This window comes from Bubalus kerabau, chromosome 4 (genome assembly GCF_029407905.1).
Source record: "Bubalus kerabau isolate K-KA32 ecotype Philippines breed swamp buffalo chromosome 4, PCC_UOA_SB_1v2, whole genome shotgun sequence".
Lineage (NCBI taxonomy): Eukaryota > Metazoa > Chordata > Mammalia > Artiodactyla > Bovidae > Bubalus > Bubalus kerabau.
Genome location: NC_073627.1, coordinates 146,562,443 through 146,577,480, shown reverse-complemented (window position 1 = coordinate 146,577,480; position 15,038 = coordinate 146,562,443). Strand labels below are relative to the sequence as shown.

Here is a 15,038-nt window from a genome sequence, read left to right as displayed (position 1 = left end):
TATCAGAACAAAATCATCCTGGTCATCTGGCCAAAGGGTGTCTGTCGCTCATAGGTTTTTACCAGATTTGAGAAACTACTATTTATCCCACTCTTCTACTATGTTCTAGACACTGTCCTAACCATTAAAAATACAAAGGTGAAAGAGATAATCCTTACCTTTGAGGAATTTAAAACTCTAGCATCTTATGCTATTCTTAAAACAGCATACTAAAATTCTAAAACAGTGGCAAAAAATTGAAAAAATTTTAAATGGTTAAATTTTGAGTACTTGAAAGGAATATTAATTCATCAGCAACCACTCCAGTAGTCTTCAAACTCATTACCAAAAAAAGGTATAGCATACATAAAGGAACCTGGTAGTCTTACCTAGCTATTTTTAATTTGCTTACTAGTTATTTGTAATTAGCTAAAGTTAACCTGACATTTAGAAGAATATAAATATCCTATACTAAAGAAAAGAGAAAGAAAATATACCTTTACTCTTCTTTGCATGTCATCCTCCACATCTTTTAGCATGCCTAGAAATAGAGACAATGATTTTAAGAGGAAACAAATTCAAATGTAAAACTTGTGAATTACCTTTATAAATGGTTTTACCTGTAACTCGAAGATCTGTCACACTGTTAGCCATTTTAAATCCATAAGTCATTGACTGAAAATCTTCCTATATAGAAAAGCAATAATTAGACCCTTGAATAGCAGCAAAACCTTTTATCATTTTTCTCTTACAAAATCACTATTTGCTAAAAGGAAATGGTAATAGAATGTCACCTCAATATCGCTATCATTCACCCAACTTTCTTTATAGTCATACCATGAAAACACCACATTCTAATGCTATCTCTATCCTCTTAATTTCAACTGTTTGATGACAAGGTTGCAAAATTTAGACAAGATTCTTCAAAACTTATGCATCTTTTCACACACTGTTAGGCTACAAAAGTTAAGCTTTTCAAACAGAATTACTCAAAGTGCCAGCAGAACTACATTCCCACTTCAACCCACTGTAAAGAAAAAAATGATTCAAATATGGGTTCCCACTCTCAAGATAATTTAAAACACTGCTGAGATATTAGCAAATTAAGTTGTTTGCTGGATCCACTATGAAGAGTTTAAGATCATCTGGCTGATTTTGGCTAAGAAGTTAAAAGCTTTAATACAGGAGTGTTTCTGCCATATTACAATTCTTATAAAATGTATAAAAAAAGTCTAATATAATGGAATAATAGACATTCACAGCAGTGGCCAGAACTGTAGAGAAATTTCCAGACTCAACAAAAACATCAGTAAGCCTGCAATTCATGTCAAACACTAAACCTTACAAAGAGAATGAAGTACAAACAAATATCCCAGTCTCAAAAGAACTCAGTAGAATTGTATGCCTCACGAGACTGGGTCTTTTCAGTCTCAGGTTGTATTACAGAGCTATAAACGTAGCTTCTGGATGAAGCTTATACTCTTATCTCTATTTGGACATCAAATAGGATTCTCAAATTGTACACGTGTAAATACGAACTTTCATAGTGTCTACCACATTCCTAAAAGGCACTCCTATCCATTCCATTATTCCAAGTAGGAGTGAAGAACCGCAGGAATCAGAACACAAATAATTTAGAAACAAAGGTGGTGGCATGCTTCAAAGATCATAAGGGGTGACAAGGACTAAGTCTAAGGTATGGTCACTAAAAAGATAAACCCTAAATGTTTCCTAAGAGAAAACAGGAGTCAAGAATCAGGATGTTAACACTGGAATTCTAAATCAGTGGAACAATGCCTTCAAAATTCAGAGGAAAATTATTTTCCAGCCTAGAAGTCTACTATAGCCAAACCATCGACCAGGTGAAAGGGCAGGGAAAACATTTTCAGACATACAAGGTCTCAAAGAAAAATCCCCTGTCTCCCCAAAGAAACTGGAGGTACTGAACAAGCAAGGTTATAAACTACGAACAATACAGGCATAAGATCCAGGTAACTAGGGATCTAAGAAAAAGAGAGGGAAATGGAATTTCCAGAAGAACAATGCTGAGAAACCTGGGATGACAGCTACGCAGGGGGGCTAGAAAGCAAATGAGCCAGCTAGAGAACAAAGAAGAATATTAAAAAAGAACTGTATATTACTGGATGTATATATACATGATAAAATATACAGATTATCTGATAGTTTAATAATAATGGGAAAGGAAGGAGAAGGACACAGAAAACTAAGCAAACTCAAAAGAAATAGTAGTTACTGCCTTTAAGGAAAAAAAATTTGTATGAGTAAAAGAAGCATACACTACTCTGGCTCATCTGTCATTAATATTTATACAGTCACAATAATATCTGTAGTGAATAATTTAACATAAACTGAATTATTATTTGGAGTGAGGGAGAAAGTAATATATGAATGCTAAGTATACACTAAAAATTTGATGCTATACACTACCTAAAGGTTGATAAATTCTTAAACCTAGAAACTAGAATATTAGCCTATTATACAGAAATATGGCAACTGTAGGAAAAAGCTAAAAGAATTGATTATTATGAATGGATAAAGAAAGAGGAAAGCACTGTAATTTTTCATTATACACTTTGTGGGCTATAGAGAAGAAAAAACAGTGGCCAGATTCAGACATTTGCAAGGTAAAAGAATCTGGATGTAGGAGGTTAAAAAAAAAAAAAAAGTAATCAAAGATAACACTAAAGACATCATTTTGCAAGACAGAAGAAAAGCCATTTGATAGGGGAACTGTGGTTCCCATTTTGCACATGAGCAACATATTAAAAGAAATTTCTTTGGGCAAATGAGAATGTCTTCAGTTTAGGAGTAAAAACAAAGCAGAGACATAATACATAATCATTAGGAACTTCAGAAGCATCCATTTCAAACAAATTATTTGTTGATTTTAAGTCATTCATTATTTATTCATTACCAGGCCTCTAAAGGATTTTACTAGGCAATTAACTTTTTTTAAATTACCAAACTGAGACAAATTCATCTGAACTATCTGAAAAGTTTAACAAAACAAGAAAAATATCTTTCCAGCCTAGGAACTAACTTTTGTTTCTCCTGTTTTAGTTTTATATCATTGGTTACACTGTGTGCTGCCTTCTTAATCTTTTAAAGTATGCATTTTCCCATGATAGTAGATACTGTCATCTCTCTATATTCATTACACATAATCATTATTATATATGATACAGTAAGCACAGTTTATTTCAACCATAACCCTAATGGTCGTCTTTTGATCAACACCAATTTTCACTATTAAAAACTCTGATTAATGTATTTGGGCATTAAGTGTCCATATGCCTAATAATTTCTTTAAGGCTGAGTTCTAAAGGTGAACTAACTAGTTTAAATGGTTATCAATAAGTTTAAAACTTTTGATATATACACTGCTAAATTGTTTTCCAAAGCAGCTATGTTAATGCATACTCTCACTAGTAAAATATATATTCTTATTTTAAATACTGTGTAGATGAAAAGTGAACTAATTATTAGATTTTCTTGGATTACACTGAGCCTAAATTTTTTAAATGTTATGATCATTTGATAACCTTCCTCTATGAATAAGCTATTTATTTTACTACCATTTATTCATTTGGGTTTTACTCTCATCTTTATTTGAATGGGATTTTAATACACCAAAACTGATTTTTTTTTGTACTTTTCCTAAGAATTTTTTCTATCAGCTTTTTTCCTGTTAGTCCTTTTCTTTAGGATTTCTTTCATCTCTTACTAAGTCCTTCATCCAGAGAGTATGCAGAAATTTGAACTGAAAAAATTATAAAAATTTTTTGTTTACTTAGAAAGTAATACAGGTATATAATAAAAATTACAATACAAACAAGTATATACTTTGATCCTCAATACCTTAGTTATTTTCTTGTGTATGATGATTTAACTAACTACCTCTTCTTAAAAAAAGAACAAAAATGGTAGCAAGCTACACATGCTTTTCTATACCAAACATATTTTACATTAATTTGGAGATCTAATTTGTTTAAGTAAGCCTACCCCCTCCTTTGTAAAGGGCGCAAAACACTTACTTGGCAGTAAGTGAGGGTAGTGTCATTTAACGTCTTGTACTGATGGACATTAGTTTCCAGACTTTAGTTAATACAAACACTGCAACTAATGTCCTTGAACATAGATCTTTGGCGATAAGCTTGAATATATTTATAGGCTAAATTCCTAAAACTGAAACTGATGAAACAAGACAAGCATTTTAAATCATAGATAGTACCAAACTACCCTTTTAAAAAGTTGTAGAATTTACACTCCCATCAAAAATGCATGAATCTTTGTTTATAGTACAATCCTGTCCTAACTAATAAATGTGGAAAGAGTGCTGGAATTCAAAATCATCATTTTAAAGTCAACACACTAAGATTAGTCCAAGCAAGTACTGTGAATGGATACTATATATATATATATATATATATATATATATGGAGAGATTTTTAATAAGCAGGATATTTACGTGATCTTAAAGAGTTTCCCTACATATTGCTTACTATATACACAAGATTAAAAACAGTAACCATGAAAATGTGAACTGGTGCAGGCCCTATGGAAAACAGTATGGAAGCGTCTCAAAATAACTAAAAGCAGAGTTGCCATGTGATCCTGCTATCCCACTCCTGGCCATATATCTAGACAAAACTATAATTCAAAACACACAGGCACCCCAATGCTCACTGCAGCACTATTTACAATGGCCAAGACAAGGAAACAACATAAATATCCATTGACAGAGGAATGGATAAAGAAGATGCAGTGTATGTGTATGTCTGTGTATATATACACACATACACACATATATATGCACAATGGAATAAGATTCAGCCATAAAAAAGAATGGAATACCATTTGCAACAATATGCATGGACCTAGAGATTATCTAACCAAGTGAAGTAAATCAGAAAAGACAAATACCAAATGATGTCACTTATAAGTGAAATCTAAGATATGACACAAATGAACTTATATATGAAAGATAAACAGACTCACAGACATAGAAAACAGTTTCATGGTTACCAAGGAGGGCAGGGGAGGGATGGACTGGGACTGTGGGATTAGCAGATGCAAACTATTATACACAGGACAGATAAACAACAAAGTCCTATTGTCTAGCACAGGGAACTATATTCAATATCCTGTGATAAACCATAAAAGAAAATAATATGAAAAAGAATGTGTATATACATGTATAACTGTATAAATGCATCACTATGATGTGTAGCAGAAACTGACACAGCAATGTAAATAAACTACACATCAATAATTTTTTTTTTTAAAGTAACCATATGGTAACAGAAAGCACCTTGATGGGGTGAAAAAGTCACATTACCATGGAGGGACAAATGGACACTCTATGTCTCAGATATGAAACCATAAAAAGGACACATTATTACTCATATCATATTCCAGCCAGGACTGCATAATATAAATCTAATCATGAGGAAAGAGTAGACAAGCCCCAAGTAAGGAACATTCTATTAAATAAGGAAAGCAGGAGAGGGCTGTGTTTTCCAAAAATACCAATGTCATTAGAGACAAAGGATGAGGAACTGTTGTAAACTAAAGGACACTAAAGAGATATGCAACTAGACGTAGGACATGATCCTAGACTGGATCCCACACTGTAGGGAAAAAACACTAAGGACGTTACTAAGTCAACTGACAGAGAATATGGGTAGGTAGTGGACTGGTATCATAGATTTGCTGAGGTAGATCATTGCACTGTAGTTGTGTATGAGCGTGTCCTTTTCCTTACGAGGTGCTTATTGACGTGTCTCAGTGAAGTGAAGTAGCTCAGTCGTGTCCGACTCTTTGCAACCCCGTGGCCTGTAGCCTACCAGGCTCCTCCCTCCATGGGATTCTCTAGGCAAGAATACTGGAGTGGATTGCCATTTCCTTCTCCAGGGGATCTTCCTGACCCAGGGATCGAACCAGGGTGTCCCGCATTGCAGGCAGACGCTTTAATCTCTCAGCGACTAGGGAAGCCTCAGAGAAGGTCGAAATGTACACAGCTCACTCGCCAATAGTTCAGAAAAAGATACATATATACATACATACATGAAAGAAAAAGTGAAAAATGACATGATAGGTTAACAGCAACTGAATCTGAGTGTTCTTGGTGCTATCGCTGTTAACTGCTGTTATTTGGAAAACATTTCCAAATCAACTAAAATTTTTTAAAGTTAAAAAAAAAAAGGAAAACAATGACTATTCATATCCCCCCCCCACACACATCCCCCTAGCATGTCAGTGCCTATTATAGGTAAAAAAAAATGGTATCTCACAGTTTTAATTTGCGTTTCTAACATGAGGTTAAACATCTTACACTTAATGGCCATTTTATTTCTATAAACTGCCTTCTGATTTTTAAGCAAATTTTATATCTAAAATATTTTCTCTCTCTACAATTTACTTTGATGTTGTTATAAACTGAATGTTTGTGCCCCCCTCCCACTCCCAAATTAATATATGAAGTTCTAATGCCCAATGTGATAGCAACTGGAGGTGGAGCCTTTGGGAGAGTTCTTTAACAACGAGTTGCAAGGCTTAAAAAAATAAAAAAGAGAGGGAACCTACAGACTGAGACTTAAGACATATCAACCAACTGCAATAGACTGACTGGGTGCCCTCAAAATTTATGTTGAAACAACCTCCAACATGATAGTGCTGGGTGATGGATCCTTTAGAAGGTCCATGAGGGTGGGACCCTCATAAATGAGATTCAGTCAGTCGCTCAGTCATGTCCGACTCTTTGCGACCCCATGAACTGCAGCACGCCAGGCCTCCCTGTCCATCAAAAACTCCCAGAGTTCACTCAAACTCACGTCCATTGAGTCGGTGATGCCATCTAGCCATCTCATCCTCTGTCGTCCCCTTCTCCTTCTGCCCCCAATCCCTCCCAGTATCAGAGTCTTTTCCAATGAGTCAACTCTTCACATGAGGTGGCCAAAGTACTGGAGTTTCAGCTTTAGCATCATTCCTTCCAAAGAACACCCAGGACTGATCTCCTTTAGAATGGACTGGTTGGATCTCCTTGCAGTCCAAGGGACTCTCAAGAGTCTTCTCCAACACCACAGTTCAAAAGCATCAATTCTTTAGCACTCAGCTTTCTTCACAGTCCAACTCTCACATCCATACATGACCACTGGAAAAACCATAGCCTTGACTAGACGGACCTTTGTTGGCAAAGTAATATCTCTGCTTTTGAATATGCTATCTACGCTGGTCATAACTTTACTTCCAAGGAGTAAGCGTCTTTTAATTTCATGGCTGCAATCACCATCTGCAGTGATTTGGGAGCCCCCAAAAATAAAATCTGACACTGTTTTCACTGTTTCCCCATCTATTTCCCATGAAGTGATGGAACCAGATGCCATGATCTTAGTTTTCTGAATGCTGAGCTTAGTGTCCTTATAAAAGAGACTCCAGAGAACTCCCCATCCCTCCTTCTGCCTTGTGAGGCCATAGTTAAAAGAGGAACCAGGAAGCAGGCCCTCACCAGGCACCAAATCTGCTGATGCCTTGATCCTAGATTTCTCAGCCTCCAGAACTATGAGAGATAAATAATTGTTCGTAAGCCATCCCAGGCTATGGTCTTCTGTTATGGCAACATAAATGGACCAAGGCAGATGTAAAATGCTGATCAAGTAAGTTTCAAGGGTGCCAACCAATTATTCCAGAACTATTTGGTAAATAAACCCTTTCTCTGTCCCACTGATTTTTAATGTCCTTTTGGGAATACTTAAAATAATTTGTGTGTCTCTTCTCATTTTTTAACTCAAACTAATCTTTTAAAAAATTCCATCCAAATGTTAAAGATTTTCTACCTGTATCAGCTCAAATATATAGCTGAATAACCAATGAGTGTTTAAGAAATACCTAGTATTTCATAAACAACTCATAAGCCACACATTTAAATGTGGAACTCACATTAGGCGTATACTTAGCTATTATTCTCACATATATAATGTAAATTTAGAAAAGCTTTACACCCTGAACCATTGCTGGAGCCTAAGATATTTATTCTGGATCAGTAACAGTGTGAAAAAGAAATTTAACGGTTTCAACAAATGAAAGAAACAAAATTAACTTAGTTTCAAATGCTATCACATCTCCCCTTAAAATACACAGAGTCTATAATCTTTTTTTTTAATGATAAATGGAAAAATCTTTCTATGACTAAAACGTAAAACACTTCCTCAGTTTGAGGTACTAAGTGGAAGAAAAAGTTTATACTCTAAACTATTCTTCATAACTTTTGTTTTCCTTTCCCTTCCTCCAAAGACTGAAATTAACTTTTATAATTTATAAGAGACTTAAGGGACAAGCTTATCTCTTCTATTTTCTTTGTGAATCCCCACAACATCCAGAATAAGTATCTCTGTACATAATGAATATTCAATGAATGGTACTGACAGAATACATATTAAGATGAAGGTGGCCAATGAGTTTCAGGAATTCTTAAATAACAAAATCTTACCTCTTCAAAAACAGCAGCTTTATTTACTTTTTCCCTTGCAATGTCACAGATTTTCAAGATACCCAGAGCAAAAGCTTTCATGGCAGGATCTTCTATAAAATCTGGATTATGAATGTAAAGGCACGTAAATACTGTCTGTGCCAAGGAATGGCCTTCTAACCATGTTATCTATAAAGAAATAAAAGAATGCACAAGTCTGAAAAGTCTGATTCAACAAAGGCCAGACACAGGCCCAAATAAATATGATTAGTCACAAGATTTAAAAGAGGATTAAAAGGAAGATCAGAAAAGAAAAGCGTCTGAATCCACTTTCATTGACCAAAGTCTTCCAAGAATTAAAAATATGATTACCCAAAAGTTATAGATATGGAAAGCATTCTTTTATTATATAATTCAGTTTGCAAAATATTTAGAAATTAATGAAATTAGAGTCCCTCCTTACTTCATATCCAAACACTATTAATTCTATTACAATGTAGTAAATAAAAACCCATGAAATTAAGGAATTCACAATTTTAGAGCCAACCAGGTTCTTAAGCCATTCATTCAACTCTTCTTTTTCATCCGAACTACTACTAATCCAGTCAAGAGATTCATATCACACCTAGATTACCACAAGAAACTAGCCAACTGTTTTCCTGCCTCCCACCTCTACTTCAATACTCCCAATAAGAAGGATCATTCTAAAGCACAAAAATAATCATGCAATACTATTCTACTGAGTGACTACCATGGGCCAAGTACCCTGAGCTAGAAGCCAGAAGAACTGCAACCAAAACTGAGTAATCTATGATATTTGAGTACTATGCTAGGTATTTTGCATGTATCTTATCTCATTTTTTCCCTAACACTTTGAGAAAGGTGGTGTTTTTCTCATCTTACATATAAAGAAATAGCATAAGCAATTTGCCCGTGTTTATTCTAATTTCTACTTAGTCTAAGAATTCTGCAATAGAGCAAGAAAACTACTACATTACAAAATGAGAAATGCACATGAAAACTGCTCTAATTAAAATGCATATTTTGTATTACTAGTGTGCAGAAGACTCTCCAGACTAAAAACTGTCTGCCTATTAAAGTCCAAACTTAGATACAGCCCCAATACTCTCATAGAACTGTTCCTCAACTTTGACACAAATCCTCCATCTTGCCCCCTTTTAGCCTATTCTACTACAATTACAAATGGCCAAAGAGTAATAAAAATATTTCTGAGGGAAAGAGCTTTGGAGGAAGAAGGATCAGGATTCTCACTATGCCCCTTCCAGGCAAATAGTAGGCAAATAGGTAAGAATGATACCAGAGCGCTCACAGAGCTGATGTAAAAGACCAAAGTAAAAAATATACACATAAAACACATAACAGAAATACTTCATACACACTGGTAATCAATGAATATTTTACCAGACACACAAATGAAGACATTTTACATTATGTCTAAAGATAATGATTTAATATCAACTTTAAAAAAGAAAGGGACACTCAGAAAGTGGGGGTGGGGTGGGGGAGAAGAGCAGTACACATGAGAGTTTTCCCACAATTAAACCACATTGTCTAGGAAGACAATCTATCCAGTACACATATATAAATAAATAAATAAAATTCCTCATAGTATAAAATGGTCGGTTTACTTCAATTTTCCCTAGAATAGGAAAAAAATTTCTTCAAAGCCAATCCAAAACTCTCTTTGGTTAAATATCATGCTTACTTACAGAACCTTTAAATTACAGATTTGTTTTCCTGGGTACCGTGAGAATAGAAAAGGTACTTTGGATAATGGCTGTATATTATTATCTTTCTTGGAAAGAAAATATCCTTCCAGAAGATGAGAACCTAAAATCACCCAGATGAAAAGATAAAATAGCTGCTTCCTAGAGCATAACTTAGCCTAATAATCTTACATACATCTTACTAGGCCAAGAATTATATATATTTCATATTCAGTGATGGTGTATATACTTTCAAACTGAAATTCAAGTAAGCCACAGCTCTAAAATTAACAAATAGTGCTATCTTAACTCTTACCAAACAGCAAAAGCATGTATCCATTATCCCTATCAATTCAGGCAAGGTGAGGTCTTTAATTTTTATGGTGCCATCCTAAAAGAAAGGGGAAATATGACATATAAGCTTTTTAAAAATGTATGGTTATTATGTACAGTAAATATTTTAAAGTATAAATTCTAAGAAAACTCTATCTCATCATCTGATAAAACTAAGGGGCCAAATTAACTCTGTATTCTTAAAAATAATGTATCTTAAGTAAGTCAATACTAAAAATAAAAGCCTAATATGAAATAGAATAAAGGCCTTTATAAAAAAATGAGTCAAACTAACAAATATTTAAAAAGCACAGTTAAAATTAGTTTTGAACTTTAATAAATATGAAGCATTTTAATGAACTGAAACTATTTACAAAGAAAAAAAATTTTTTTTCATTTTCCTTAAAATGATATATGTCATAAATTTTTTAACAGTTTCCACTTATTTAACATATCTTTCTTCAAAAAATATGCAAAATTAAACTCTGAGGCAACTATGAATGAACTTCTAAATCAATTCTCATTGAGTAAATTTCTAGTTCACTACAAGCATTTTACTTAATATATTTATAGTTAAAATTTAATCCTTAATCAATTACCTTGGTATTTATACTCAAAACACTTTCAAATATTAATTAAAAAAATGCATGCATATACAAATTTAGAACAAGCTTTTAATGAGACCTTTGTTAAAACTTCCACAGACAGATAACTAACTTGTTTACATAGCCGAGATGCATTTAGGAAAATTTGATATACTAAGTTTGATTTCCATTATTAATCAAAATGTTTTAACATATGAATAACAAATAATAAAACACAAAAGGCACAATGGTAACAACCTTGATAGCTTGTTCAAAATTGAGAACTTTTCGATTAACTTGGTTTCCAATCATGCCAGCATCCATCTTGGGATCCATCATTTCAATGGCAGACATGGCTTCAAAAAGACCAAATCTGCAATAAAAAAAAATTGACTCTACAAATTATATTTGAACGAATAAGCTTATCCAGATTCCCACAATGGTACAAAAATCATTACAGTATTGAATACTTCAAATAACTACCCTATTCTAGGTATTTAGTCTCCACAACTTGCTATCACTTCTATTTCAATTAAATAATCCTCCTTCAACATAAAATTCCTTCCATGTGCTTGTCACTCAAATCATTTTACATGCACTATAGGAAAAGAATTAAAAGAAAAGCTGTTTTTCGTTCTTCCTTCAAAAACTCTGCACATTAGAAGATTTTGGGGAAAAAAGAGATCAACTGATCAGCAATGGATTTCATTTTGCCTTCTTTATTTAACACTTAGAAAGGTATGTTTGGAATAATCATTATCAAATATAACTTGCAGGTATTTTTCATTTTCTTTACATCTTGAAAGTCTAAAAATCTGGCACATCACCATCTATAATGCCCAAAGTTTTGGCAATTACATAAGGAAAAAAAAAAAGAAATCCTGATGGTCTGGTATTAGTGGCTTATTAACTGTGATACAGTATGGCCTGAACAGTTAGTATATCTTTAATTGAGATATGAAAAATGAAGAACCTAAAAGAAAGTATGATTGGCCATCAAGCTATTGACTTTCTAATTTGCTTAGTCTAAGCCAATAGATTACTAGGAAAATAAAAGAGATCTATATATGTTACACTACATCATTTCTCTCAGAAAAGCAGCAGCAGTAAGATATTAAGAAAAATAAATGGGATCCAATCAAACTTACAAGCTTTTGCACAGCAAAGGAAACCAAAAACAAAATGAAACAAAACATCAACAAAACAAAAAGACAACCTACCGAATGGGAAATAATATTTGCAAATGATGCAACCAAAAAGGGCTTAATTTCCAAAACACAAATAGCTTATACATCTCAACAACAATAAAAACTATCCAACTGAAAAATGGGCAGAAGACCTACTTAAACATTTCTACAAAGAAGAAATACAAATGGCCCATAGGCACATGAAAAAGATGCTCAACACTGCTAACTAGTGATTTTCAAATGAAAACTACAAGATATCACCTCACACCAGTCAGAATGGCCATCATTAAAAACTCTACAAACAACAAATGCTATAGAGGCTATAAAACAAAAGGAACCTTCCTGCAGTGTTGGTGGGAATGTAAATTGGTACGTTAAGTATGGTAAGCAAGTATGTAAGAAAGTTGGTACATAAATATGTAAATATGCAAAACAGTATGGAGGTTACTGAGAAAACTAAAAGCAGAATTACCCTATAACCCAGCAACCCCACTCCTGGGATATATCCAGACAAAACTTTAATTCAAAGATACACGCAGCCCTTTATTCACAGCAGCACTAGTCACAATAGCCAAGATATGGAAACAGCCTACATATTTACTGACAGATAAATGAATAAAGAACATGTGGTACATATATTAGCTTGGTGGAAAAGTAATTGTGGTTTTGCATTGCTGAACTTTCCTGTTTAAAGTTCAACAGCATATTAAAAAACAGAAACACTACTTTGCCAACAAAGGTCCGTCTAGTCAAGGCTATTGTTTTTCCAGTGGTCATGCATGGATATGAGAGTTGGACTGGGAAGAAAGCTGAGCGCCGAAGAATTGATGCTTTTGAACTGTGGTGTTGGAGCAGACTCTTGAGAGTCCCTTGGACTGCAAGGAGATCCAACCAGTCCATCCTAAAGGAAAACAGTCCTGAATAGTCATTGGAAGGACTGATGCTGAAGCTGAAACTCCAATACTTTGGCCACCTAATGGGAAAAACTGACTCACTGGAAAAGACCCTGATGCTGGGAAAGATTGAAGGCAGTAGGAGAAGGGGACAACAGAGAATGAGATGGTTGGATGGCATCACCGACTCAATGGACATGAGTTTGAGTAAACTCCAGGAACTAGTGATGAACAGGGAAGCCTGGTACGCTGCAGTTCATGAAGTCACAAAGAGTCGGATGTAACTAAGCGACTGAACTGAACTGAACTGATGCTATTGAAATTTGCTGATACTAGAAAATATTCTTAAATAAATGTGATTATGTTATACATCATTTTAATGCACACTTCTCACTTTGCATTTTTTTGCTAATGACTTATTACTTGATGTTTATTTTATATGTAATTTAGACTAGGGAAATGATGTTAAGACATAAAGAAAATCTGAGCTATTTTCTTATTTGAGTTCAAAATGGGTGGTAAAGCAGAGGAGACAACTTGCAACATCGACAACGCAGTTGGCCCATGAACTGATAACAGATGTACAGTACAGTGGTGGTTCAAGAAGTTTTGCAAAGGAGATGAGAGCCTTGAGGTTGAGAAGCACAGTGGCTGGCAGTTGGAAGTTGACAGCTAGCAACTGAGAGCATCATCGAAGCTGATTCTCTTACAATTATACGAGAAGTTGCTGAAGAACTCAACGTCGACCATGCTATGGTGGTTTGGCATTTGAAGCAAACTGGGAAGGTGAAAAAGCTCGATAAGTGGGTGTCTCAGGAGCTGACCAAAAATAAAAAAAATCAGCATTCTTAAGTGTTATCTCCTTTTATTCTGTGCAACAACAACGATCGGATTGTGATGTGCTACAAAAAGTCGACTGTATACAACTTCCAATGATGACCAGCTCAGTGGTTGAGAAGAAGCTCCAAAGTACTTTGCAAAGCCAAATCTGTACCAAAAAAAGGTCACCGTCACTGTTTGGCAGTCTGCTGCCAGTCTGATCCACGAGCGCTTCCTGAATCCCAGTGAAACCATTACATCTGTGAAGTATGCTCAACCAACTGATGAGATGCACCAAAAACTGCAACACCTGCAGCCAGCACTAGTCAACAGAATGGGGCCACTTTTTCTCCACAATGCCTGACCACACATCATACAACCAATGTTTCACAAGTTGAAGGAACCGGGCTACAAAGTTTTGCCTCATCCACCATATTCATTTGACCTTTTGCCAATTGACTACCACTTCTTCAAGCATCTCTACAACTTTTTGCAGGGAAAATGCTTCTGCAACCAGCAGGAGGCTTTCCAAATTTTGCTGAGTCCCAAAGCACGGATTTTTATGCTACAGAAATAAACTTATTTCTCATTGGCAAAAATGTGTTGATTGTAATGGTTTCTATTTTCATGAGTAAAGATATGTTTGAACCGAGTTATAATGCTTTAAAATTCATGGTCTGAAACTGCAATTACTTTTTCACCAACCTAATACAATGGATTACTGCTAAGGCATGTAAGTCGTGTCCGACTCTGTGAGACCCCATAGACGGCAGCCCACCAGGCTCCTCCGTCCCTGGGATTCTCCAGGCAAGAACATTGGAGTGGGTTGCCATTTCCTTCTCCAATGCATGAAAGTGGAAAGTGAAAGGGAAGTCACTCAGTCGTGTCCGACTCCTAGCGACCCCATGGACTGCAGCCTAGCAGGCTCCTCTGTCCATGGGATTTTCCAGGCAAGAGTACTGGAATGGGGTGCCATTGTCTTCTCCGATCAGATACTATAAACCTGTATTAATTAAAGGCATTCTAGC

General features: G+C 35.0%; 1 protein-coding gene across 4 annotated transcripts in view; it reads right to left on the bottom strand.

Annotated features, from left to right (window-relative positions):
- NAA35 (N-alpha-acetyltransferase 35, NatC auxiliary subunit) overlaps nucleotides 1-15,038 on the bottom strand; it is an 89,933-nt gene that overhangs the window by 55,946 nt on the left and 18,949 nt on the right. For 3 of the 4 annotated variants that reach the window (XM_055578961.1, XM_055578962.1, XM_055578964.1), the window contains exons 4-8: nucleotides 11,370-11,484; nucleotides 10,511-10,585; nucleotides 8,489-8,656; nucleotides 600-666; nucleotides 477-520 (exon numbers count right to left, since the gene is read on the bottom strand). In XM_055578961.1, the coding sequence (XP_055434936.1) occupies nucleotides 477-520; nucleotides 600-666; nucleotides 8,489-8,656; nucleotides 10,511-10,585; nucleotides 11,370-11,484 (469 nt within the window). The remainder of the gene's footprint in view (nucleotides 1-476; nucleotides 521-599; nucleotides 667-8,488; nucleotides 8,657-10,510; nucleotides 10,586-11,369; nucleotides 11,485-15,038) is intronic. The other variant, XM_055578963.1, reaches the window with a different exon arrangement.